The sequence below is a fragment of the Alexandromys fortis genome, unplaced genomic scaffold (genome assembly GCF_014885135.2).
Source record: "Alexandromys fortis isolate MF-2015 unplaced genomic scaffold, M_Fortis_MF-2015_v1.1 scaffold_3, whole genome shotgun sequence".
NCBI classification, from domain to species: domain Eukaryota; kingdom Metazoa; phylum Chordata; class Mammalia; order Rodentia; family Cricetidae; genus Alexandromys; species Alexandromys fortis.
This window is the reverse complement of record NW_026067909.1, coordinates 19,651,191-19,676,338: the sequence shown is the minus strand read 5'-3', so window position 1 is coordinate 19,676,338 and position 25,148 is coordinate 19,651,191. Positions and strand designations below refer to the sequence as shown.

The 25,148-nt window shown below is 52.2% G+C and overlaps 3 protein-coding genes across 5 annotated transcripts in view; 2 read left to right on the top strand and 1 right to left on the bottom strand.

Moving 5' to 3' along the window:
• The first annotated feature begins 675 nt into the window (after positions 1-675).
• Tmem109 (transmembrane protein 109) lies at positions 676-12,267 on the top strand. 2 transcript variants are annotated; one of them, XM_050137908.1, is made up of 5 exons: positions 722-833; positions 2,005-2,267; positions 8,283-8,527; positions 10,204-10,306; positions 10,751-12,267. In XM_050137908.1, exons 3-5 carry the CDS (start codon positions 8,291-8,293, stop codon positions 11,140-11,142), a joined length of 732 nt encoding a protein of 243 aa, XP_049993865.1. In that variant the 5' UTR covers positions 722-833; positions 2,005-2,267; positions 8,283-8,290; the 3' UTR covers positions 11,143-12,267. The 2 variants fall into 2 exon arrangements, with proteins under 2 accessions (XP_049993864.1, XP_049993865.1); XM_050137907.1 differs by lacking the exon at positions 2,005-2,267 and having other exon boundaries at positions 676-833.
• A 177-nt stretch (positions 12,268-12,444) lies between these two features.
• On the top strand, positions 12,445-24,850 carry Tmem132a (transmembrane protein 132A). 2 transcript variants are annotated; one of them, XM_050137892.1, is made up of 11 exons: positions 12,445-13,390; positions 15,742-15,956; positions 16,255-16,473; positions 17,113-17,444; positions 18,561-18,710; positions 19,037-19,232; positions 19,323-19,466; positions 20,838-21,040; positions 22,310-22,586; positions 22,928-23,119; positions 23,532-24,850. In XM_050137892.1, exons 1-11 carry the CDS (start codon positions 13,291-13,293, stop codon positions 24,573-24,575), a joined length of 3,072 nt encoding a protein of 1,023 aa, XP_049993849.1. In that variant the 5' UTR covers positions 12,445-13,290; the 3' UTR covers positions 24,576-24,850. The 2 variants fall into 2 exon arrangements, with proteins under 2 accessions (XP_049993849.1, XP_049993848.1); XM_050137891.1 differs by having other exon boundaries at positions 12,446-13,390; positions 19,034-19,232.
• Positions 24,776-25,148, bottom strand: part of Slc15a3 (solute carrier family 15 member 3) — a 15,854-nt gene continuing 15,481 nt past the window's right edge. The window contains exon 8 of the mRNA XM_050137901.1: positions 24,776-25,083. Within this exon, the coding sequence (XP_049993858.1) occupies positions 24,929-25,083 (155 nt within the window). The 3' untranslated portion in view covers positions 24,776-24,928. The remainder of the gene's footprint in view (positions 25,084-25,148) is intronic.

Genomic DNA, 25,148 nt, shown 5'->3' with positions numbered 1-25,148 from the left:
ATTCTCTGCAACCCACATAGGAGAGAACTGACTCCGGCAAGTTGTCCTTGGAGCTCCATAGCTGTCCGATGGTGTGCACACCCAAACATACACACACAAAAATGAATAAATATATGTAAGTTAAAATTTTAAATCTCTGCGTCTACCCCATTCACAGTTACCTCAGTGATTCTAAAAGGGAGGGGAATCGGGGAGGCTTCCTTTGTCTACAATTCTAAGCAAAGCTTTGGGGGTCACCTGCATAGTAGGGGTGAGGTTTCACATCCACCTGTAGAGAGAATGTGAGTTTCCCCAGGACAGTGCACCACTAATGCGTCCACTAAGACCTTTGCCTTTTCATTCTTTTGTGACTTTTTAGCGAGAAAGGTTTCTCAAGCCTCCGGGTGCTCTCCAGAACCCCGCCTAAGAATTACACTTCCCGCAGGAGAAGCAGGCATGGCTCGGGAAATTATGCAGCACTAAATGCGTGGCAGACTCGGATCAGGACTGAAACCTGCACCAAACACCGACTCTACCCACGCCACAGCCTCGACAGAGTCATTTTTTTCCCTTTCCTGCCAAAGGCTTCGCTTCCGTTCCAGCTCCAATTTCCGACGCCATTCTTCTCTAGGAAAAGCTTGGGAGGGAAACACACACACACAAACCATAATGGAGTGAGCAAAGCGCATGCGCCCACGGTGTCCGCTCGGGCAGCTAAGAGGCCCTCCAGTCGCCCAGCTCAATCGCCCGCGCATGCGCAGACTCTAAACCAACACCCCGGGAGTTGAGGCGCGGGTTTGCTGGCGCGTTTTTTAGCGAAGTAGCACGTGAAGGATAGCGGTGGCCGGAGCAGGGTGAGTGCGGGCCGAGATCCGGGCTGTGGACGCAGCTTAAGGGAAAGATTTGCAGGCGGCAATAAGGCGGAGCCGAGAGGCCTGTGAGCCCAAGTCGGGAGGGGTCGAACGTGGAGCGTGGGATTTAGCAAGCCTGGGACCCGGATCCTCGTTGCTATGCAACCGGGGGCGTTGTTACTAATTAACCCAGGAGGAGAGTGTTTGGAAAAGTGGGTTCGAGCACTGAGGTCCGGTAGAGGGAGCAGCTACTAGACTTGGGGATGAGGCCAGTGCTGAGCCGTATACCTCCCCTAACCCCATGGACCCGCCTCCTGCCATCCCAGTTGGAGCCCCCCCTCTGGGTACCCCGACCTCACAGGCCTTGCGACGCCACTATGAAGCGCTTGGCAGGGCATGTGCTGTTCGAAATAGCACATGCCACTGACACCCTGTCGTCGGGAGTCCGGCCTTGGGAAGGGAGCGGCGCTCCCTTTTGCAGGCACCCTGCCCCCCATACAGTTGCTGGGTAGCAGCTGTCAGGGGTTTAGCTAGGGCTGCCTCCAACCTGCCAGAACGCTGACTTCATTCTCCTTAGTGGTGACTTCGTCTCGTTTAGGAACTTGCACCTCAGCAATGCTTCTCATGTGGCTGTTGTATATTTGGATTCACTGTTCAAATAACCTCCCCCCCCCCCCCCCACACACACACCTCTTCAAGTCTTTATGTCTTACACTTGTGGCTTCTTGGCGGGTTTCTGATATTCTTTTAGCAAGCATTTATTAATCATTCTATACGAGGTGCTGGTGATCCCAAGAAAGTTAGTGTCGAGTTAGACTGAGTTGCTGGGAGGCTGTGGAACAAACCGTGAACATGGTGCTTGCACAAACGGTTTAATTTCTCAAAGCCACTCTTAACCCACTTTCAACAGGATTGACACTGGAGGAGATTGAAAGTCAGATAGGTTAAGTAACAGGTGTAATGGCGGTAACAGTTTGTGATAGAATTTAGCCTATGTCCTTTGTACAGAGCCCCTTAGGACAGTGCACTTTTCTTCTCTGGGCTGCTGACCTTTGCAACTGCTGTCTGATTCTGCCACAGGAATCCTGGGGCACTTTAAAAACAAACAAACAAACAAAAAAAGGCTCTGAACCCCTCCCTGGGAGAGTCTGAGTGGGTTGCCCGGGTGGGGCAGACATCCTTGTTTAACAGGCTGTGCCGGCAGTCCAGATGGGCAGTCCCGAGCTGAGGACCGCTGATTCACAGGACGGGCGTTTGAGTAGTGAAGAGACTGTTGGAACCAGCAGAGGGCACCAAGTCAGTTCCTGCCCTTGTAGTGATTTATAGTGAGAAGTGAAAAAGAAGAAGAAGGAGCCTGAAGGGGGCCGCGTGGACAGCTCCACCCTACCCTGGCTGAACAAACCACAGCTGAACTTAGAGCGACTTCTTACCACCATAGTAAGTAAAGCAGTTTCGCCTAGCTGAGACTGCTCCTGCCCGAGCCGATCCGCAGCTGTCTGAACAGGTGTGGCCAGTCTCAGCAGCGCTATCCGAGGCTGTCCCCTATCTTACCTCCTAGGTTCATAAACTGTAAACTCAGCAGGTGGGCCATCTTTTAGTGTGAGGGCTCCTCCTCTTGGGAGATTTGGGGGTCTTCTGCTTTGAGCTTGATGGTGGTCGGTGAAACTGTATGTTTCCGTGGGCAGAGAGCAGGCATTACCAAGGCAGTATTGAGGTGTGGACAATTGAAAGGGCAAGCCTGAGCTTCTGGGCTTGGGGATCATGGTGAGATGCTCCACGGGGAAAAGGCACCTGCCACTAAGCCTGATGATGATGACCTTGATCCCTGGGACCCACGTGGTAGGAGAGAACCAACGTGCTTGAGTTGGTCTCGCTTCCACACATGCATACTTGTACACACATGCTGGTCTTTTGTTTTGTAGTGGTAGGGTGCTTGCCTGTCTGATAGCTCTGAGTTTGATTTGCAGCTACACACACACACACACACACAGCCGTCAGAATTAAATGAGGTAGATAGTAAGCACTTGGTACGTATAAATCACTATACAAACAAAACATTGATAGCATATACTTATTACTTATTGAGTACCGCCTGTTTGTCTGAGTAAGCAAAAAGGTTTCAGACATGCTTCCATCTTTTAGAGGCCAAGACTGTTTGGCTCTTAATGACTATAGCATCTTTGTGGATTAATAATTTGATGAGGAACTGGGCCATGGTGGTGCATGTCTTTAATCCTAGCACTCAGGAGGCCGAGGAAGGTGGATCTTTGAGTTTGAGGCCAGCCTGGTCTACAGAGAAAGTTCCAGGACAACCAAGGCTACAAAGAGAAACCATGTCTCAAAAAGCCAATAATAATTTGGTGAAGGCTGGCATGTACCTCTGTTGGTAGAGTGCTTGCCTTTATTCACAAAGTCCTGGGTTCAGTCCCCAGTGTGACATATGGGAAGCACACGCTTGTAAACTCAGTACTTGAGAGGAGGAAGCAGGAGGAGTTCAAAGTCATCCTCAGCTGCATAAGAAGTTCAGGTCAGCCTGGGCTACATCAGACCCCTGGCTTAAACAACAACAAAACTGTAAACTTCTTTTTTGAGACGGGGTTTCTCTATCCTGGAACTCACTTTATAGGCCAGGATGACTTCAAATTTTCAGAGCTCCCCCTGCCGTTGCCTCCTGAGTGTTGGGATTAAAGGCATGTACCACCAACTACCTAGCAAAAAACTGTGAAATTCTTAAGAGGCATGAGGAAGCATGACGGTGGTGGTCAGATTCCTATTGCCTGGGCTTAGGAACTGGTAAAGAAAGCTGGCACAGAAAACCCAGCAGGCTGCCGTGGGAGTTGCAGCTCACATCAGCCTGACCTTCTTCTAGTAGGGAAGAGGTGACACCTGATCCCTCCTGTTGGAGGTCCTTGGCTATAGGATCCAACCCAAGATAGCAACCCTGCTCTTTAAGGCCCAATGTGACCCAGATAGCTCAGAAACTAGCCTACGTTTCCCACATCTCCCACCAATGACAGGTGGGAGCCATCTGGCTCTTGGTTTGTGCCAGAAGGTAGAATGCTTTCCCAGCCTAAGGTTCGTCCCCTTGAACTCTGTGTTTTGCAGCACCACTTGACCTTACAGGCCTTGGGAGGGGTGGCGGGCAGCTGTTTCTGGGCCAAAAGTTACCCCACATGTAGTATTTTTAGAAGTCTTTTTCTAGAGCCTTTTCTGCCCAAATGGGAACATCTTCTTTTCCCTCTCTGCTATCCAGATGGGTCTAGATTTGCGGCCAACTCCCCCAGTACCCTGGCAACCACAAACACTTCAAAACCTGGCCTTTCCTCCACCTTAGAGGCTTGCCTCTAAGCCTGAATCACAGAAAGTCTGGAGCTGCCGGTGACTTGTTGAGCCTGAGAAAGAACAGGATTTGCTAGAGCCTTTTGACATTGCTCCAGCAGAGTTGCCAAAAAGGTGGGCCTGCAAACGTTCTTCCTGCCTACTCCTCACCTGCTCCAATAAGTTGGTACTTGCTGAATTGTAACTCATCCGTGCCATCATATCATGGGTGAGATCAGAGTACAAAGTGCCTGGGTACATTTTCACAGTAATTCCCTGAGATGGTTGGTAGATGCCAAGTGTGTTTTGGCTTACGGATAATCTATTATGTGACCTTATCAGTAACTTCTAAATTGAACACGGCACACCAGAGTGGTTGTGGACAAAGAAGGAGAGCTCTTTAGAGGCACCTGAATTCACAGCTGGGTTTTCCCACATACTGCCTATTCTTCCTGGATTTCATCATCAGGGGATAACAATGCCTACCTGGAGAAGTATCTGTGAGGTTAAGATTAGTGCACACAAAACCAGTTCAGTGTCGGCTTTTCATTCACAGTAATCTCCCCTTAAGGGCTGTTCCTTAACCCTTTGCTTATTTTGGCTTTAGGAAGTTGAAGTCATTGTGTCAGTGGTGTGACTTAACACACACACACCATCAGTTTACATACAGAGACACACACAGAAATATGCCCCCAGCAATTTGCACTTGTACGAGCGCACGCACACGTGCGCACGCGCGTGCGCGCGCGCACGCACACACACACAGACACCCCTCCAGTTTCTTTTTCATCTACCCTTTCTGGTTTAGGGCTCACATATCCCTTGTAATTTCATACATGGGAAGATACCTTTTATCAAAATCATTAGCCTTTTGTCTTGGCTTTCTGCAATATCTTCAGAGGAGAAAGGTTGAAAACAGCCCTTTCAAATATACCGTTTATGTGACTAACACCATTTTCAGAAAGCTCTCTAGATCACCACAGGATTGGAGTGGGGAATTGCCAAGGGGACCAGCCATGTCTTAAAGAGTTGGTACCTCTGAGAAGGAAGAGTGGCTAATGATGGCGTTGATTCCAATGCCCAGAGATTTGGTTTATTACACGTATGTAATGAAACATTTAGAGAAATCCAGAAAAGACAGGGCTTGGCGAGCTTCCTGATCACTAAACGTACAGAGGCTTTCTGATGGTGGAATGCCCAGAGAGGACACGGAATCTCTGCACTCCTTCCCCCATACCATGTGCTGCCACCCTTACAGCTGGTGTATGTCACTGTTCTTTATAGATATCTGTGATTATCCAGCCAGTGAACCTAACTGCTTCCCTGTACCAGTGTTTTATTGGGGCGTAGGGGGTGACCACCAACCAGCTTCCAAATCATGACACAGAGACTTATTAGTTATGAATGCTCAGCCTTATTTTGTGCTTGTCCCACTAGCTCTTATAACTTAAATTATCCTGTTTCTCCATCTATATTTTGCCTCAGGACTTTTTTTACCTTTTTTTTTCATATCTTACTTTCACTACTCCATCTCTGTCTGGCAGCTGCCTAACTTCTGGCCCCGGTGGGTCCCTCTCTTTCTCTCTTGTTCTCTTCTCCTTTCTTCTCTCCTGAGCCTAGATTTCTCCTCCTACTTATTCTCTCTGCCCGCCAGCTCCGCCTATCCTTTCTCTGCCTAGCTATTTAATAGAACAATTTTTAATAGAACAATTAAGAGCCTTAGGCAGGCAACATGCAATAGCAAAACATCCTTATATAATTAAACAAATGCAGCATAAACAAATGTAACACACCTTTGCACAGTTAAATAGTCCACAGCATAAACAAATGTAACACACCTTTGCACAGTTAAATAGTCCGTGGCATAAACAAATGTAACACACCTTTATATAGTTAAATTTCCACATTTTCCTGAACTCTTGACTCTCCTTAGCCAATTGATGGAACCTGATAACGGGGTTGCAGGAACCTTGACTTACAGCTAGACAGAGAGCAGATAAAATAAGCTAGGACTTGGTGATGGCATCTGAGGTTGTGGACAGGGGTCCCTTGCTGCTCATTGGTCAAAAGCAAATTCTCAGGAGAGAATTGGTGGGAAGGGAATCAGATTCACTTAGGGCCCGCCTCTGAGAAAACAGGGCACTGTAGGCCTCAAATCTCCATCTTATGGAGTGCAGATAAGTAAAAGGGTTTTGTAAAGAGTGAAATACGGTGTGGGTGCTACATGCTGAGTCTCTCATGTCTTCTCATCCAGGGCATGCAGCTCCCTCTTTTTCTTCCTTCTGGCCAGAACATCATGAGAGAGACCTTGGCTGCAAGCTCCTGGGGCCAGGTCCTGTAATTCTTAGATAGACATTACTTGTAGGAAAGTTGGACTTCATATCCATTTATTCACATGTTTTGTATTAGTTGGAGCGTGGAATTAAAGAACAAGGAAGGACAGTACACACCTTGATGTAATCCAAACATTACCAGAAGTTATGGGTTCTGTAAATATAAAGAGTACTTAGCAGTTACCTAGCTACTGTTTTAGGGGTCAAGGCTGTGCACATGCTAGGCAAGCCATCTGTCACTGCGCTCCCTGCCCTCAGCAACAGTTAACATCTTAATCATTAGGGCGCAGCCTCTCTTCAGTTGTTAATAAGGTGTCAGTGGGCATAAGAACAGGAAATAACCTTGGAAAGGATAACCCACTAAACAATGGTCACTCTGTGTGGACGCGTTCAGCCAAACCATTGGTCACGGGAACCAACTCCATCATTAGCCGCCTTTCTTCCTCAGAGGTTGAGGATGAAAGTCTCATCCTTCCAAAGGCGTGGGTGGTTCCCCTGGCAACGACCCCTCTGATCCTGAGGTTATCTGGGAAGATCTCTAAAAATGGCCTTATTAATGTAAACTGTATGTTGGAAAGGGCTGTCTTTCACCCTTCATCCTCTGAAGATGTTGCAGGAAGCTGGCTAAAAGGCCATTTATTTTGACAAAAGGTATCTTTTTTGTTCTTTCCAAACAAGTATTAAGTTAGATGAGATATATGAACTCTAAGTAAGGAAAGATAGCTGAAAAACCAAACTACTGGTGTGTGTGTGTCTGTGTATCTCTTGTGTGTGTGTGCTATATCATAACCGTTGACACGGAATGACCTCAACTTCCCACTCCCAAATACACAAAGGGATGAGACTCTGCCTCCGGGTAAGCAGTGTCAAAACCAAGTGGAATTACATGCTTGCTGAGGTCAGAAAAATAAAATAAATAAAAACAAAACAAAACCGCACACCTAGTCACAGAAATCTTGCAGTGACTGTTGAGTGACAGTATAGGAGGAGCAGAGTTTGGCTTTCCCTGTGCTTAGAACGGTTCTCTCCTTTGGATAGTTGAATCATTGAGGGCGTCATGTCAATGCCATCAGTACCAGTGTGCTTGGATACAGACATTGACACTTTGTACCACTCTCAGGCAGTGCCACTGAGGAGCCCAGGCTGAGATCTGCTGAATACTTTGACCCCCATGGAATCCGAGGCTTGGGTTGAAATCCTTCTAAACCCAGTGACCTTGCACAAGTGCTCACATCTATGCCCACAGGGACGGGGAGAAAAACCACCTTGTGTAATGGCCCTGCAGAGATACTGCTGCAAATGCAGTCCTCCTCCTACGCTGTTAACCGAGTGCTTTATTTCACATTGGTGTACGGTGGTAATCCTACTTACGAGCTATTTTTAAGTTACTTTTTTCTATCAGCTTTGGCTTTAGTACGTTATAAGCTTTTGGGATGAAGCCTTTAGAGACTTACAATTCCCTCATGACCATGGTGCCTAAGACCTATGTAGAGACACACCTTCAGACTTTGGAACTGGAGGGATAGACTGCAGTGAGGTCTTGGCCACTTTAAGGCATGGAACAGTAATTCTAGTGAGTTGATCTGGTGGAGAATACAAAAGAGGAAGTTGTGAATCAGATGACTGTGCCCAGCTTAGATTGCAAGTCCTGGTTCATCCTTTTTCGGCACACAGCTCTTTTCCGTTTAACTGGGATGCTTGCTATGGATCAAGGGTGGAGAAGGGAAGGACAGACAGCTGGGAAAGTAAAATTATCCATCAGGTCTGGTTCACTGCTTACCCTGTGGCCCTCTCTCGACAGACGCAAACATGGTAGGCTCAGACAGCAGTCCATCCTGGAGCCGGCGTCTGTTCAAAGCCGTCCTAATGGTCCTCGTGGCCCTTCTCCTCGTCCACTCATCATTGTCCCAGTCCTATGGAGACTTTGTCTCACCTGGCCAAGAGAAGAGGCAGGCCTCAGCTGATCTTTTGACCCAGATTGGCCGATCTCTGAAGGAGACACTGGATTCCTGGCTGGGGCCGGAGACCATGCATGTGATTTCAGAGGTAAGGAAGGTGCCTGTCGTGACTGTGTGCTTAAACAAAAGGAGAGACATATGAACGCCACCTCCCTTTCCCCCACAACCTCTCTGTCCTAGTCCCCACTGTGGAGAGCCCCACCTTCTACAAATACAGCGCAGCAATCCTGCCTCTAGCTGGCTGATTGCCTGGTTCTTACCTTCCGGCCTTTTAGTCCCACCCCATCTTCCTCCAGCTTCTGTCCATTTGGTCAGAAAGGCTATAAAACGGCCAACTCTTCCAAACTCTTGTGGGTATCCACAGAGTCTTTGATCTGAGCCAGACCTAGCTGGCGGTGCACAGAGAGTCCAAGTCTTCACCTATGAAGGTGAGGTAGGGCTCATGAGGGCCTGTGACAGGGTCAGTTTTTCCAGCCAGTGCCATTTCTAGTGTGGTGTCCCTTCTGAGAGTTGATACCAAAGTGCCCAGCCAGTGGTTTATAAAATCCACAATAGGCACCGGAAAAATGCTCAGTGGGTCAAGTGCTTACTATGCAAGTATACAGGCATGAGTTCCAGTCTCCGGAACATATGTAAAAACTGGGCATGGTGTGCATGTTTGTAACCTTCAGCAGTGGAAAGTGAGGTGCGCAGAGACAGGTAGATACCAGGAGCTTGCTGGCCAGCCAGTCTAGCAGGAACTAGAGCTCCAGGTTCAGTAAGAACCCTGTCTCAAAAAATAGAGAGGCTGGAGAGGCAGCTCAGAATTAAGGACACTTGCTACTCTTGCAGAGGACCACAGTTTGGTTTCACTACCCACAGGTGGTTCACAACTGATTGTAACTCCAGCCCCAGGGAATCCAACACCCTCTTCTGGCTTCTTTGATCACCCCCTCACTCCCCCACACATATTCATTCGTGTATATAAACACACATGGATACATAAATAAAAATGAAATCTTTTTTAAAAAGTTACATGGAGACTTGAGGAAGGCATTATGATGTTAGCTTCTAGTCTCATGTGGGCCTGTGTTGGCACACATGTAGACATGCATGCAAATCCTTAATGTAGTGCACACATGCAGACATGCATACAAATCCATAATGTAGTGCACACATGTAGACACGCATGCAAATCCATAACGTGGTGCACCCATGCAGACACACATGTAAATCCATAACGTAGTGTACACGTGCAGACATGCATACAAATCCATAACGTAGTGCACACATGCAGACACACATACAAATCCATAACGTAGTGCACACATGCAGACATGCATACAAATCCATAACGTAGTACACACATGCAGACACACATAAAAATCCATAACATAGTGTAGTTGATTGGCTCCTCCTCTCTCACAAGGCCCAGCCCTGCATGGACATTCTCTCACACGCCTTCCTGATTCCCTAGGAGGCTCGGAGGCCTCCAGTTTCATAGTGTGGCTACCGTGGGTAATGATAATCCGCCCCTATTCACACACAGCCGCACCTCCTGCCACCTCCAAAACATCTCAGCTGACCAGACGTTCTGGATTCTGGGTCAGGAAGGAGACATGGCAGAAGAGCCCCCACACTGGACTTAGAGTCCATGAACTTTTGACCCAAACGCATCTCCACTGGGGAAGAGACAGGTCAGAGATTTCCCTACAGGTAGTATCTGGGCTGCGAGGACCAGACAGGAGAAGAGCCTCATTCATGATGAATTTGTCTCTTTTACAGACCCTGGTCCAGGTGATGTGGGCCATCTCATCAGCCATCTCTGTGGCCTGCTTTGCCCTGTCTGGGATCGCTGCCCAGTTGCTGAGTGCCCTGGGGCTGGATGGTGAGTAGCAGAGAATTAGATAGCCAGGGCTGCATCTGACCTTGTTGTCGGAGGGAGTTTATCTGTGTGGGACTAGACATTCCCCAGCTGTTTGCAGATATCCCCGGAAGTGAAGTAGAAGGGGAGGCTGGAGATTCTCACCTCTGTCCCGGGGGGTTACTTGTGTTGACATTGTGCAAAGGTGTAGTATTTCCTCTTTGGTTAACCACAGCCCTGGGAAGTAGACTGACTGTCCCCATATAATAAATAAAATTCAATGTCCACAAGAGAAGTAGTCTTCCAGGAGTCCCGTGGCCAGGAAACTGGGATTCATACCTGTCTCCCAAGCCTGCAGGAGTGGCGGTGCCTCTGCAAGGCTCTCTCTCCCTCCTGCTTCGCTGGCCCTTGACCCCCTTTACCCTCACCACATGTCGAGATTGCTGACTCTGTCCTTTTCCTTTTCAGGTGAATATCTCACCCAGGGCTTGAAGCTCAGCCCCAGCCAAGTCCAGACTCTTCTACTGTGGGGGGCAGCAGCACTGGTCATCTACTGGCTGGTGTCCCTACTCCTAGGCTTGGTCTTGGCCTTACTAGGGCGGATCATGGGGGGTCTGAAGCTTGTCCTCTTTGTGGCTGGCTTTGTGGGCCTGGTGAGGTCTGTACCTGACCCCTCCACCCGGGCCCTGATGCTCCTGGCCTTGCTGACTCTCTTTGCCTTGCTGAGCCGGCTCACTGGCTCCAGGGGCTCAGGGGCCCACCTGGAGGCTAAGGTGAGAGGGCTGGAACGCCAGATAGACGAGCTGCGTGGGAGGCAGAGGCGAGCAGCCAAGGCACCCCGGAGTATGGAGGAGGAATGACAGGGCTGTCCCACAGTGACACCCTCACCATACCAAAGAGCTGAGCTGCTTCTGGGTCTCATGGCCCTCCTTGCAGTCCCCTGCCCTTTCCTTGCCTTGTGTCTGAACCCTTGACCCCTTGACCTCTGCACTAGCCCCTAGTGGAGAGAAGAGAACCTGCCCTCTGCAGGTGCTCAGTCAAGGGATGGCTCCTTGCCCTTGCTCTGCTCCCAGCCTGCCTCCCCCAGGACAGGCTGGAAGGGCCTCAGCTCCAGCTTCTGCACCCAGCCAGCACCACTGCCACCGATCTCCGTGATGATTAACCCGCTGTTGCCTGGCTTCCTTACAAAAGGCCATCCCAGGCTGAAGCTCCTGTTTGACTACACTCCAGCTCTCTTCTTCCTACTCAGACTCCCATCACTCCACATCCCAAGTCCCTCGAGACCCTCACCGTATTCCTCATTGCACAGCAGTGGGAAGGGGCAGGAGATGCTAGCTCTGAGGATAAGGGAAACCAGGGTCCCTGGGGGCCTGCGCATCTGGGTTCTGTTACAAGTGCCTTAATAGGAGTCAACAGCACCCGCCCATTGCCCTTTGCCATGTAGGAAAGTGTGCTATGGCTACTTTGTGTTCAAAGAGAGGAGTCCCTCGCAGAATTTCAGCTCTCCTGCAGCCAAAGCAAAGGCTAACTCTCCTGCAGCTGGGGCCCTGCAGGGACTGTCAAACGCCCTTTGGGGATTTCAGGGATTTTGAGAAGGGCAGGAGGACCCAATGTCTTGCATTTCTCCTCCTGTCCACTCTCTGCCATCCCCAAGCAACTGTTGATCAGTGTTGTGTCCCAGCAGCTGGGAAGAGCATGACCTTGCCCTGATCTCTTCTACAGAGCCCAGGGCGAGTCTGCCACTAACCCTTTCCACCAGGGCACTTGCTCACTCTTGGCCTTGGCCTTTAGGGCCCTTGTGGAGGGAGGTGCCCTGTGCCAGGTCCAGCACAAGATGTGAAGACTAAATGCCCGTTCTTACTGATAAGGTTTGGTGTGGAATCATGGCTGCAGTGATATATATTTTTATCGCGCTTGGTTGGTTTTAAATAAAGTGCACGCTATTTTATTATCTTCTTCTGAATAAAATGTATTTACTCAAAGTCCCTCTGCTGCCAGACTCTCTTCTCTAGCAGGGAGCTGCAGGGAGCTGCTCAGGAAGGCAGGCTGTACCTGGTACCCCTCCCTCCAGTAACTTGGAGGGAGGCCAGCACTCTTGTAAAACTTGCAGATCTGGCAGCAGGCTGGGGAACTGAAGGTACTCCTTCCATTGGGGAGCTGTGATGCCCCGTGCTGGCCTGGGGAGCCTAGGAAGACTGGCTTTCCCTCCCAGACTCAGGAATTTACCACACCAAGGGTTTCACCTTGGTTCCAGGTGGTTCTGTTTTGTGGATGGCCCAGGCATGTCTGTGCTGCTTTTTCCTCTTTAGGTTGCCATGGAGATACCAGATCATCTTCTGAACCTCTCCCAACACTACCTGGGGGCAAGGTTGGGTGGGACCTGAAGTCAGGTCTTTAGAAGGGTTGTCCAGCCTGCACCCTTTACCTCTGGGACTCTACCTGGGGTGGGGCTGACTGAGCACAAACTGTCTCTACGGAATGGCCCAGGGCAGGCCCAGGGCTGTCATCTGGCCCGGTTTGGCCTCTCCTTTTCTGCCCCAGAAGGTCCCTGAATTCTAGCTCTGATTCTAAAGAGAGATACCTTGACAGCTGAGATTCTTGTGGGGAGGGCATGAGGCAGAGGAAACGTTTTTCGTTTTTGGTTTTTGTTTTTTCCTTGATCGTCAGCTTCCAAGAGAAATTCCAGAAGAACTCACCTTGTGCCTCCTGGCAGAGGCCATCAGTCTTCTCAGTCTCCAGGGAGACTTCTTCCCGACCTGAGGCGCGGGGGCGCTCTGGGTCTGGGATCCGTAGGGCACTAGGACCCGGCGGGGCGGAGGGGGGACAGCCCATGTGCCTGCGTTCCCTCCCACCCTACTGCTCCCGCTCCATTGTCTGGGAACTGCAGCCGCGGGCGGGCACAGGGAACTGGCTGTCTAGAGGGGCCGGCGCGGAGCAGGCGCGGGAGATGCGGGGCCGGAAAGCAGGCACCTGAGCCGCGCGCTTGGAACCCGCCTTCGACGGGAAGGATGCGGGCCTCGTTGGCTGGATGCGCGGCTGCGGCCCCTCGGGGGCCCTATGGTGTCTGGCTCTGCCTCCTGGTGGCCCTAGCCCTGGAAGTCGTAAGAGGTCAGTGGGAAGGGAGGGGAGGGGAGACCCGGCTTGGCCGAGGCCGTGCGCCAGTGATGCCCTCAAGCCTTTGGGCTCTGGAACTAAAACCCAGAGTGATGTTCTGGAGAGGTCCAACCTTGGGAAACCGGTTCCCAGCCAGCTGCTCTTCTGCCTTCTTCCCTGTGCATCATCTGGATGTTCCTACCTGGGTCTAAAGTCTTCTTTCTCCCATCCGCACCTGCCTGGTCCCAACTCCTCAGCGAGCCTCCTCTCCAGTTCTAGCGTCTAACCTGCTGCACTGCTTCCCGGTGCACCCCCAACCTGCTGTTCTAGCCCCCCACCAGCCCGCCCACCAGTCCCAGGAATGCAAAACAGCACCTTTGCCTGGGATCCGAGAGATCGTGCGTGCGTTTCTCTCTTCCTGTCTCAAGGAGATCTCTGACCTTGGAGTCGTCAGGGAGAGTCCCAGCCTTGCTTTTCCGAGCTTTTGTGGGTGTACCCATCACTGGGTAAGGGGCAGCAGCTACCTCGTGCCTGACCCGAGCTGGGGCTGTAAGGTGGAAGATGCTATGGGAGACTGGGAGATGGTGAAGCATTCTCTATCCTCCTGCCCCGATCAAGAGAGCTGGACTCCCAGTGATGGGAGACCATGGGAGTCCGTGGGAGTTGGGCTACTGAGCATCTTGTAATTATGGAAGCAGTGAATTAGAAGGTGGACCGTAGCCACTCCAGGGGCTCACTCACTTGTTACCCTTAGGGATATGGGAGTGGTGATGGCGATGCTGGGGAAGGGTGCCCCCCCCCACTACCACCACCACCATGACAGCTCAACAGTGGGGCTGAGGCAGCTGGTTCTAGAACTTCTTTCAGACACCTGCTCCCCACCCTGCAGACCCAGTGGGAGCCCTAATAACCTCTCCAGAAAGGGGAGGGAGAAAAGCTTTGTCAACCATTCCGCTCACCAACAATGTCATTTCTTGTGGGATTCTACACCGTGGGATTCTACCGCAGTTTACAAAGCCCTCCCCTGCTCACGGGTCATGAAATACTCCCGCCCCCCTCTACTGCTGAGGATACCTCGGCTTCAAGATGTTGGTTACTGGCCAGTCTTTCATGGTATGCAGCTAGAAGAGAACGTCAGCTCCCTGGGCTCCCCGGAAGCCTCTCCAGGGAGAGATGAGGGAATTCCAGAATGAGTAATATAGATTCTTTGGTTGTCAGAAGGCTAATTCAGAAGAGGCAGCAGAACCAGGCACATCGTCTGTACTCGTGGGTCCAGCTAGTCTGGACCATGGGAGGATTATCCCCTATCAGAACAGCAGCAGCAAGCTGGAACAAGGAGTCTGGCGAGGGGCACAGACTGAATGACCACAGAAGGCTTCCTTGAGCAGGCAGCATTTGCTCTTGGCCCTGAAGGAGGGTGGCGGCACTGTTTAGGAGTGAGGCTCATGTGGCATAATGGTGTTGCATTGGATAGAAAGGCTGGGTAGCTTGGTGGTGAATCCCTTACTGGCCTCTCAGGTCCGTCCTGAGAGATCTTTAGGTTGGAGAATGCTCACATATCATTTTCTAAACCCATCAAGAGAGTATGTCATAATAGAACTTAATCCACAGAGCTGTGTGAGAACTAAAAGAGTTAATACGTGTAAAGTTGAGTCTGTGTGGGGTTAAGTGCTTACTCTTTCAGGATTATAGGACAAATCAATACAGCCTTAGTGGGCCTTAGTGGTTTTTGTGATTAAGTATTCCATCTCCTCGGGTTTGTGGTTCCCACCCTTGGTGAGTGCCAGTAGCCTCATGGACCTCCTTGGTATCCTCCCCAAGTCTCACTCCTGAACCCCAACCCCCAGCTGGGGCAGAGAAGAAGGGATCAAGTTTGGAAGTTTGGTGTGTGTGTGCCGTGGCAATAGGTGAACTTGGAGGTGATATCCAATCAAGTACACCAAAGGACCCAGACACAACAAAAGTCCCCATTTCTACAAAGTTCAGGTCAGAACTATCTTTCACTGAATAGACCCCAGTGCAGGAGTCCTGCCCTTCAAATGTGGTTTCTGAGGCAGACAGGTAGTAGGCACATGTAGGGGAGACACTGAAAAGCCTCTGTTGGAGAGAGAAGCAATGTCTGTGGAAGATAGAAGGATTGGTGGGGAAGTTTACTTTTAAATCCTGACTCTCAAACTCTGCCTTTGTGAGGCTCCCTGTACCTCAATTGCCTCATTTGTGAAATGGGATTATTCCTCTACATCCGGGAGATGGCACATTTGTACCCCATTTCTCCCTCTCCTGCCCAGCCCCACAGTGAGGATGGAGCTCGGCTCAACCTCTGCTCACTCCAAAACCATCCCTTATCTACCCCCATTCTCCTTCAGTTGGCAGTAACCAAGACACCAGGGACCCCATCTACTTGCCGGTGGCCCTGGAACTCCTGGATGCCCCTGAGCATTTCCGTGTGCAGCAGGTGGGCCACTACCCACCTGCCAACTCTTCTCTGGGCTCCCGCTCTGAGACCTTTCTGCTCCTGCAGCCCTGGCCCAGGGCACAGCCACTTCTTCGGGCATCCTACCCACCCTTTGGCACTCAGCAGGTAAGGATAGGGCCCAGTGACCACCAGGCAAATGAGACTCATGAGTTCTTCTGTCGGGGGTTCTGGGGCTCTTCTCGTTCTTCTGTTTAAGAGTTAACCAGACCTAGTCTTGCTTAACTAATGAAATCAGGCAAGATTTGGTACATCAGGGGGGTATGGCAATAGACAGTTTTACCCATTCTTCACTCAGAAAGACTGAGGCCCTTAATCTCCTTCCATGCTAAGATCCCGTCTCTGGCTATCGTTGTTATCTGTCTTTCCACCCACCCTGCAGTTGAGCATCCTCATTCTTTTCCAGGTGGTCCCTCCGAGGGTCACTGAGCCCCACCGGCGACCTGTCCCTTGGGATGTGAGGGCTGTTTCAGTGGAAGCAGCTGTGACTCCAGCAGAGCCTTATGCCCGTGTCCTCTTCCACCTTAAAGGGCAGGATTGGCCGCCAGGACCTAGCAGCTTGCCCTGCGCCCGACTGCATGCCACGCACCCTGCAGGCACTGCCCACCAAGCCTGCCGCTTCCAGGTGAGTGTTTCTGCTGCTGTGCCATACAGGTGTGGTGCCAGGGTGGAGAGGGAAGAACTCGACTGCAGTCTGGGAAGTCTAGGGCATGAGCCCCTAGGCTCTGTTTTGGGTCCTGATAGCCCTAGGAGAGGTTCCTTTAAGAATTTCAGTGCATGGTGCATGACTTTGGGCACATAATTAAATCCCTCTGAGGCTCAAGTTTTCTCATCTGTAAAATAGACTAACAACAGTTCCCGCCTATTGGGAACTGGAAAAGAAATAAATGAGCCAAATGTAAGAGTCCCTGTAACAGAGCCATCAACCTTTGTGTGTGGAAACTCAAACTTTTGTGGGTTCTACTTCTACTATTGTGGAGTTAGGCCCAAAGACCCACAGGCCATCTGTTTCTTGCTCTGATATTCTGAGCTCTAGGCAGTTCCTGGATGTGGTCAAGATTGTCACATTTTGCTACAAGTCTGTCCTGGAGATCAGAAGCGTGACCTACAGAGTATTATTCTAAACCCTAGACCTGGTGGGTCCCGAGATTATTGTGGCACATGGAAAACATCCTTGGTTCTGCCTTTCATAGAGCTCTCCAGCTTAGGTTTCTCTGCAGTGGGAGTGAGCCTCCTTCCCACCCTGCCTTCCTTGTGTTTGCAGCCATCTCTGGGCGCTTGCGTGGTGGAACTGGAGTTCCCCTCTCACTGGTTCTCCCAAAGTGCCACCACAAGGGCTGAACTGGCCTACACGCTGGAGCCCGCGGGCGAGGGACCTGGGGTCTGCGGCCTTGGCATGGAGGAAGAACCCGGGGAGCAGGCTCTCCCAGTGGGTGGTGTGGAGCTGCACCCGGCCGACCCCCCACAGTACCAGGAGGTACCTCTGGATGAAGCAGTCACTTTGCGGGCACCCGATGTGCCCATGCGGCCTGGCCAGCTCTTCACCGCCACCCTCCTGCTTCGACACAACTTCACGGCCAGTCTTCTTACCCTTCGGTGAGTGGCGTGACAAGAGGTATCCATTTCTCCTGCAATCCTCGCTGGAGCTCTTGGCCTCTTCAAACCATGAGTTCCGCATAAATGTCCCCAGCAGAGAGTTGTAAGACCCTGTGATGATCACAGCCCAGAAGTGGGGAGCTTCCCCGGGACTTTATGTCTTGTGGTAGTTGAAGTAGGAGAGGCTTGGGGCGCGAGAAGTGTAGTGTCCAGTGCTGGGCTGTGCTCAAATGCTGACGAGACAGGTATCTATGGGGATCGACCACCCACAGGTTCCTCTGCTTGCTCCTGTTGTTGTGGGGGGCTGGCGCTTTGGACAAAGCCTACTCCTGCACATCAAAGACCCTATTCTATATGTGCTTGTCTGTAGGACGTTAAACCAAAGCATCCTCCACCCCAGTCAGTGAAACTGACAAGGCTCTGTAGTGTCACTTTTCCTCTAGGGTGGGCATACGGGAGTCCTACCCAACGTGTTTCCTACCCGTCATGCCCACTCAGGCTCACTCATCCGCTGAGTCCACAGATATTACAGTACCAGTCCTGTGTCTCCACACCGGAGTGGCACAGAGGTGGAAGGCCCAGCGCCCATCTGTACCAAGGACTCAGAGAGAGGGCATGAACTAGATTGGGTTGGTTGTGTGGCTGAAGGAAGTGCCCTGAGAACTTGGGTCCATGGGCAGAGTAAGGGAGAAAGCCATTTACTAACACTTACAAGAAATCGTGTTTGGGAAGAAAGGCAGACTAGACTGTAGGTGCAGTCTGAGCAAAGGCCTGGGGTCATGACTGTGTGCTGGGCTGGGGAGGGACAACTCTTGGTGTGGCACAAGCCCAGAATGTATGGAGAGATGTCACTGCCCCTGTTGAGGCTGAGCTAGGACCTGGAGGTTCTGGAATGCCAGCTTGTGGACAGTAGAGTTGTAAGTGGCCTTTGGGTGGGTAGAGGAAGGAACATGACATGACCTGTCTTGAGGTGGGGTCCTTCTGAGAGAGATAGGAAGAAATTCCAGGTGGAGGAAAGCTCGCCAGGAAACTGACATCTTCAGTGCTTTGTCTGCCTTTCCCCTGCAACCTGTAGCTCAGTCTTTATCCAGACCAAAACCCATCTGCTCTTTGCAGGATCAAGGTGAAGAAAGGGCTGCAGGTGACAGCTGCCCGTCCAGCCCAGCCCGCCGTCTGGACCGCTAAGTTAGACCGCTTCAAGGGGTCAAAGCACCACACCAGCCTGATCACCTGTCACCGCACTGGGCCTGCAGGACCAGATTCCAGGTGGGCACAAAAGAGAGTTCTAGGCCTAGAATGCTAGAGAACAGGTATGGGGGTCCAGTGGATGCCCCCCACCTCAGTGAGCCTTTGGGGCTATAAATCAGTGGCTCCTGTGGCTCTTAAGAGGGGCCTGGAGGCCAGGTTGGGCTTTGTAGCCAGGATGGAGGTTTAGGCTTTGTCACTTTACACTGTGATCTTAGGAGAGCTGCATGGTCCCTGTGCCTTGATCTTCTTGTCAATCAAATGGGGATAACTATAGAGACTGCTTATGAATAGAGATGCTACCTGGCAGCTGGCAAACACCCAGCTCTTCTCTCTTCTGCCAGCAGTCCCCTTGAACTTTCTGAGTTCCTGTGGGTGGACTTCGCGGTGGAGAATAGCACTGGTGGGGGTGTGGCAGTCACTCGCCCAGTCACGTGGCAGCTGGAGTATCCGGGTCAGGCCCCCGAAGCAGAGAAAGACAAAATGGTCTGGGAGATCCTGGTATCTGAGCGGGATATCAGAGCCCTCATCCCCCTGACCAAGGTAAGAGGCTAACCTGGGCTCAGCCCCACGGAGCTGATCCCAGGAACCCCGGGCGGGAACCCTGAAACTGAACGACCCTTGCACCCTCAGGCCGAGGAGCTGGTGAACACAGCTCCATTGACAGGAGTGCCCCAGCGCATCCCGGTGTGGCTTGTCACTGTGGACAGTGGGGGAGCCCTGGAGGAGGTGACAGAGCACATTGGTTGTGAGTCAGCCAACACACAGGTCCTGCAGGTGAGTGGCAGCGCCCATCTGTGTGAGCGTACACAGTGAGACGTAGCTTTGTTCCTTCCTGTAGTACATCTCCAAGAGAATGGCTTCTCAAGCACAAACATCATGGGCAGGACTGTGCGACGTCACCCTTTCTTTTTTTTTTTCATCCCAATCATCTGTCTAGTAAAGTTTAACTAAAGTTAAAAGTGGTAACTCTGAAAGTTCGGCCTTAAGCTTATTTCCACATTCATTGTCCGTCGTCCAGGCCAGGGAGCTGAGCTGGAATCATGTGTGTCCCTTGGAGTCAGGATGGTTTTGTAGAGAACTGCGTTAGTTACTTTTCTCACTGCTGTGACAAAATCCCTGAGGAAGGTGACTTCAGGAAGGAGGAGTTTGTTCTGGCATAGCTCAAGGCTACAGTTCGGAGCTTGAGGCAGGCTGGTCACATGGCACTGTTGTCAGGAAGCAGAGAGCGGAATACTGGTGCTGAGAAAAAGGGATTTCTCCTTTTTATTCGGGGGGGGGGTAGTGGGCGGGGCACGAGGCGGGGGACCCAGCCCGTGGACGATGCTGCCCATAGTTAGGATGGGGTTTCTCATCTCAGTGAACTCAGTCTAGAAATTCCCTCACAGACATGTCTAGAGGTTTGTCTCCTAAGGAGCTCTTGATCTTGTCAAGGTGTCAATATGAATCATCACAGCCCTTCTTTGTTATGTGTGGTCGTGTGCAAGTCTCTTAGCCTCTCCGAGCCCCTGGTCCCTCAACTCTAACATATTAGGCTGTTGGAAGAGTTAAAAGTCCCTGAGACAGTATCCAGCAGATAGCAAGAACCGAAGCATCAGCAGCAGTACTGCTCTTATCGTTTGATGAAGATTATCATAATAATCACTGTTGTAATGACCTGTGAGGTTAAGAGGGTAGACAGCTTTCTCCATCTTGACGTGTTAATGAGGATGCACTGACTCTGATCCCAGGCAGCAGGGACAGCACCCTGGGGGCCCCTAGGTAGGTGGGCCTGTCTTACCCTTTAGCCTTCACCACTTAGCTGTGTCTGGTTGTTAGATACCTCCGGCACCCATGTCTGAGACTGGCACTGAGGGTCTAACAGTGACAACTCTGTCCTGATCATGCTAGGAGGAAGGCTGTGTGTGTTGCATGCAGATGGCCTGGCTCATCCGCTGGAGAACCCAAAGTATGGCCCAGTACCTCTGGGGTGGATTTTAGCACAGCAAAATGTTTAAACTAAGAACAGCCACTATCCGGGCCACCACAACACACATTTCTATGCCGTACAGAATTGAATCTGAGTTGCAGCCCTACTTATGGTTGCAGTAGGTGATGCCATCTTACAGCCTGTCCTTTGTGTCTCAGTCCATCTCTACCGTTCCATAGGTATCTGAGGCCTGTGACGCCGTGTTCGTGGCTGGCCAGGAGAGCCGGGGTGCCAAGGGAGTGCGGGTGGACTTCTGGTGGCGCCGACTGCGGGCCTCACTGAGGCTGACTGTATGGGCTCCACTGCTCCCCTTGCACATTGAGCTGACAGACTCGACTCTGGAGCAGATCCGAGGCTGGAGGGTCCCAGGCCCAGCAGAAGGGTGAGTTGCAAGCCTGCAGGAGCCATGGGACTTGGTGACTTCCTTCAGGGCCTGAGGATACACAGTGAGCACCGCCATGGACCCAGGCTGGGGTCTGAAACACTGCACACTGCGCACTTAAGAAACGGGTTTATTTGGCTCACTGTTCAATGTACAGCCCATTCTGGTGGGGCAGTTATAGCCACAGGAGTTTAGACAGCTGGACAGGCCACATTGCATTCCAAGTTAGGAGGCAGAGGGATGGACGCCCGTCCTCAGCTCACTTTCTCCTTTTACTCAATACTGGGACCCAATCTGATTGGATGGCGCTGCCCATAGTTAGTTAGGGCGGGTCTTCCCACCTCGGTTACCTTATTACAAAGCTGCCTCACAGGCTGGAGAGATGGCCTAGCAGTTTGGAGCTCTGCCTGCTCTTCTGGGAGACCCGGGTTCAGTTCCCAGCACCCACATGGCAGCTCACAGCTGTCTGTAATCCAGTTCCAGGGGACCTGACACCTCACACAGACATGTATGCAGGCAGGGTACCAATACACATAAAATAAAAACAACTTATTAAGGAAAAAAATGACCTCACTGTCGTGCGCAGAGATTTGTCTCTTAGATGATCTTGGGTTTTGTCAGGTTGACGATATTAGCCGCCACCTATCTTTGACCACCAGAACCCTGGGCACTGTAGTCTAACTGGCAGCCTCCATTAGCCCCTCTCCCCCGGCTTCCTTGTTGGCTATAACACATACGAATTATTTTTGCTCGGTTTAATGTCCATCTTTCTCCAGCTCCACATTCCAACCCCGAGAATGTTCACTATTCTACCCCAAAGCCTTGAATGGTGTGTACTCTGTAAAAATGAACTATACTGGGTAATGGGGACGCTCACCAGACCTTGAGATCAAGGATGAGGTGCCTAGGCTCTCATGCCCTGTAGAAACGGAGTTGTCACCCCATTGCCTTGTCACCTTCCCACTCCAGAGGTATCCAACTGCATAGATAGGCACATTTCACCAGTCAACACTCAACACGGATCTGGTCATCCCTGACCTGAACAGAAAGACTTGGGTATTCAGGACAAAGTTTGAAGAACATGAGGCATACACCAGTCAGGCGCCTCTGGTTACTATTCTTGCTTTGTCATTTGTGCAAACTGAGGCATTAAGCTTCAATTTCTAGAACCTCTAGATGAGTGGCTGGGTAGGGCCTGGCTGGGTTTGGAGTTTGGGGCAAGGCGTGGTCTCCAGTGGGCGGGCCCATCACTGATGCTCCGCCCTGCAGACAGCCTGAACCTGAGGCCGCGGTTGAGGAGGCAGAGCGGCGCTCCCGCGGCTGTCGCCTGCAGTACCAGCGAGCTGGTGTGCGCTTCCTGGTACCTTTTGTGGCCCATCCGCTGGACGGTGGCCGCCGCCTCACTCACCTTCTCGGCCCTGACTGGCTGCTGGATGTGACTCACCTCGTGGCAGCCCACGCCCATGTGCAAGATCCTCGTATAGCCTCTTTGGAAGGCGGTGGGCGTATCCTAGTGGGACGGGAGCCTGGAGTCACCTCTATTGAGGTGAGTCACCACAGGGGACGCTAAAGAGCAAGACTCCGCCCCCTGCCCCCAGGGCGCACATGTCCCCAGAATGTTCCTAGTTAGGTGTGAAGACCGTAGTGGGGGTTGGGGGAGGACAGGTCTAGGAGGGCTGGGAGGCTGAGTGAGAATGGGGCTCACTGCAGGAAGTGTGGCAGGTGTGAAGGACGAGGGGATAGGTGTGTGGGGAGAGGCCACCAGAAGGGCCCTGTCCTCTGCTGTGGATTGGAGTCTGTAAGTGTATTAGAGTATAGAGATGCTGGGAGACTGTGTGCACGATACCCCACCCAAACCCAACTTTCATTTGCTTCCCACTCTCTTAGGTTCGTTCCCCGCTTTCTGACTCCATCCTGGGGGAACAGGCACTGGCTGTGACAGACGACAAGGTCTCAATGCTGGAGCTGCGAGTGCAGCCCGTGATGGGCATCTCACTGGCTTTGAGCCGAGGCACATCCCACCCTGGGGAGGTCACAGCCACGTGCTGGGCCCAGTCAGCTCTTCCAGCCCCAAAGCAGGTGATGGCTGGGGAACAGGGAGCATGGTCAACAGCTATTGATGGGGGCTGATGGTGGAGGAGGAGGGGAGGAAGTAGGTCCTGGTACTTGGACCCCTTGCTCTAGGGTTTTCAAAATAAGGACTACTTCCCATGAGGTATAGTTCTCTGTGGCTGGAAGTGGTCCAGCAGAGACTGGCTGGAGCAAGGCATTGGGAGGTTCACTAGGCTCTCTTGAGGACTCAGACTCCTGGGCTGAGTGGCAGACAGGTGATTGACACGCGTCCCCTCTCTCCCTGTGTTTTGTCCATTTGCCTGTGTCTCTTGTTTCCTCCGTGCTTCTTCTTTCGTGTGGCCTGTCACTGTGGGAGTGGTCTGTGTGTGCATGCGTGCGTGCCCTCGCGTGTCTCTGCCTGTGTCTGTGTGCCCTGCAGGAGGTGGCCCTCTCCCTGTGGCTGTCCTTCTCTGACCACACTTTGGCCCCTGCCGAGCTCTACGACCGCAGTGACCTGGGACTGTCGGTCTCAGCTGAGGAGCCCAGTGCCGTCCTGCCGGCCGAAGAGCAGGGAGCCCAACTTGGTGTGGTGGTGAGTGGGGTGGGTGCCGAAGGGCTGCCCCTACACGTAGCTCTGCACCCACCGGAACCGTGCCGCCGGGGCCGCCATCGTGTGCCCCTGGCCTCCGGCACTGCCTGGCTGGGGCTGCCCCCTCTGCCCACACCAGCGCCTGCCCTTCCATCCAGTCCCGCACGGAGCCCACCATTCACAGAAGCCACTGTGGGGGGAAAGCGGCCGGTAGCAGGCGGTATGGGGGGCCATATGGATGTCAGAGGCAAGTTTGAGCTGGCAGAGGAAGAAACTGGGAAGAAAGAGGATGAGGCCAAAGAAGAGGAGGAAGACGAAGAAGAGATGGTGCCTGCCCCTCAGCGTGTCACCGACCTAGAGCTGGGGATGTATGCTCTGCTGGGTATCTTCTGTCTGGCCATCCTCATCTTTCTGGTCAATGGTGTGGTCTTCGTGTTGCGCTACCAGCGCAAAGAGCCTCCCGACAGCGCCGCGGACCCTTCCTCCCCCCAGCCTCATAACTGGGTCTGGCTGGGCACCAATCAGGAGGAACTGAGTCGTCAGCTGGACCGATGCTCCTCCCCGGGCCCACCCAAGGGGGAGGGGGGATGCCCCTGTGAAAGTGGGGCAGGAGGGGATGCCTCAACTGTGGCCCCCAGTGCTTCAGAGGGCACCGTTGGCTCCTCAAGCACCCTGGCCCGCAAAGACGCTGGGGGACGTCGAAAGAGAGTAGAGTTTGTGACATTTGCGCCAGCGCCCCCAGCCCAGCTGTCCGAGGAGCCTGTAGGGGCCCCGGCTGTACAGTCCATCCTGGTGGCAGGTGAGGAGGACATCCGCTGGGTGTGTGAGGACATGGGCCTGAAGGACCCGGAGGAGCTTCGTAACTACATGGAGAGAATCCGGGGCAGTTCTTGACCACTCCCTGGCCTGCCATGGTGCAGCTTCAGCCACCAACCCAGGCAGTGGGACCAGTGGGATGTCCGACTGGACTTCTTACCTGGTCCTCACGCTCATCCTCTGGTGCTTGTTGATCCGAGTCCCCTGCTGGGACCCCTTGGGGACCCGAACCCAGGCCCCCTTCACCCCACCCCTTGTCGTGGACCATGGTCAAGAGGGAGGGTGCATGCCCCTTATTTATGGGAACCACTTCATTCTAATGTTGGGTACAGAATAAATGAGAAGAGAATGGGCACAGCTGGTATTGCGATGGCACTGTCTCTCCGGGTGGGTGGCGATGGCACTGTCTCTCCGGGTAGGTGGAGACGGATTCAGCCCCTGAGCCTACTGGATGCGCTCTGGGAGGCTGGGTTCTGACGAGTCCTCTCATAGTGACCAGCAATCCACAGAAACAGGACAGCTGTGACAGCCTGAATGCCGGCCAGCAGGAAGAAGTAAAAGTCCATGTGGCAGTTGTTGATGTTCCCTGAGGACAGGAAGGCTGATATGTGGGTGGGGAGGGGCTAAAGGCACACACCAGTGGGTGTGGTC

Coding starts and splice junctions, on each gene's coding strand:
- Tmem109 (XM_050137907.1), top strand. CDS start 8,291: ATGGTAGGCTCAGACAGCAGTCCATCCTGGAGCCGGCGTCTGTTCAAA. Junction 8,528..10,203: donor CCATGCATGTGATTTCAGAG/GTAAGGAAGGTG, acceptor TCTCTTTTACAG/ACCCTGGTCCAGGTGATGTG. Junction 10,307..10,750: donor GAGTGCCCTGGGGCTGGATG/GTGAGTAGCAGA, acceptor TTTCCTTTTCAG/GTGAATATCTCACCCAGGGC.
- Tmem132a (XM_050137891.1), top strand. CDS start 13,291: ATGCGGGCCTCGTTGGCTGGATGCGCGGCTGCGGCCCCTCGGGGGCCC. Junction 22,587..22,927: donor CTGGAGTCACCTCTATTGAG/GTGAGTCACCAC, acceptor CCACTCTCTTAG/GTTCGTTCCCCGCTTTCTGA. Junction 23,120..23,531: donor CTCTTCCAGCCCCAAAGCAG/GTGATGGCTGGG, acceptor TGTGCCCTGCAG/GAGGTGGCCCTCTCCCTGTG.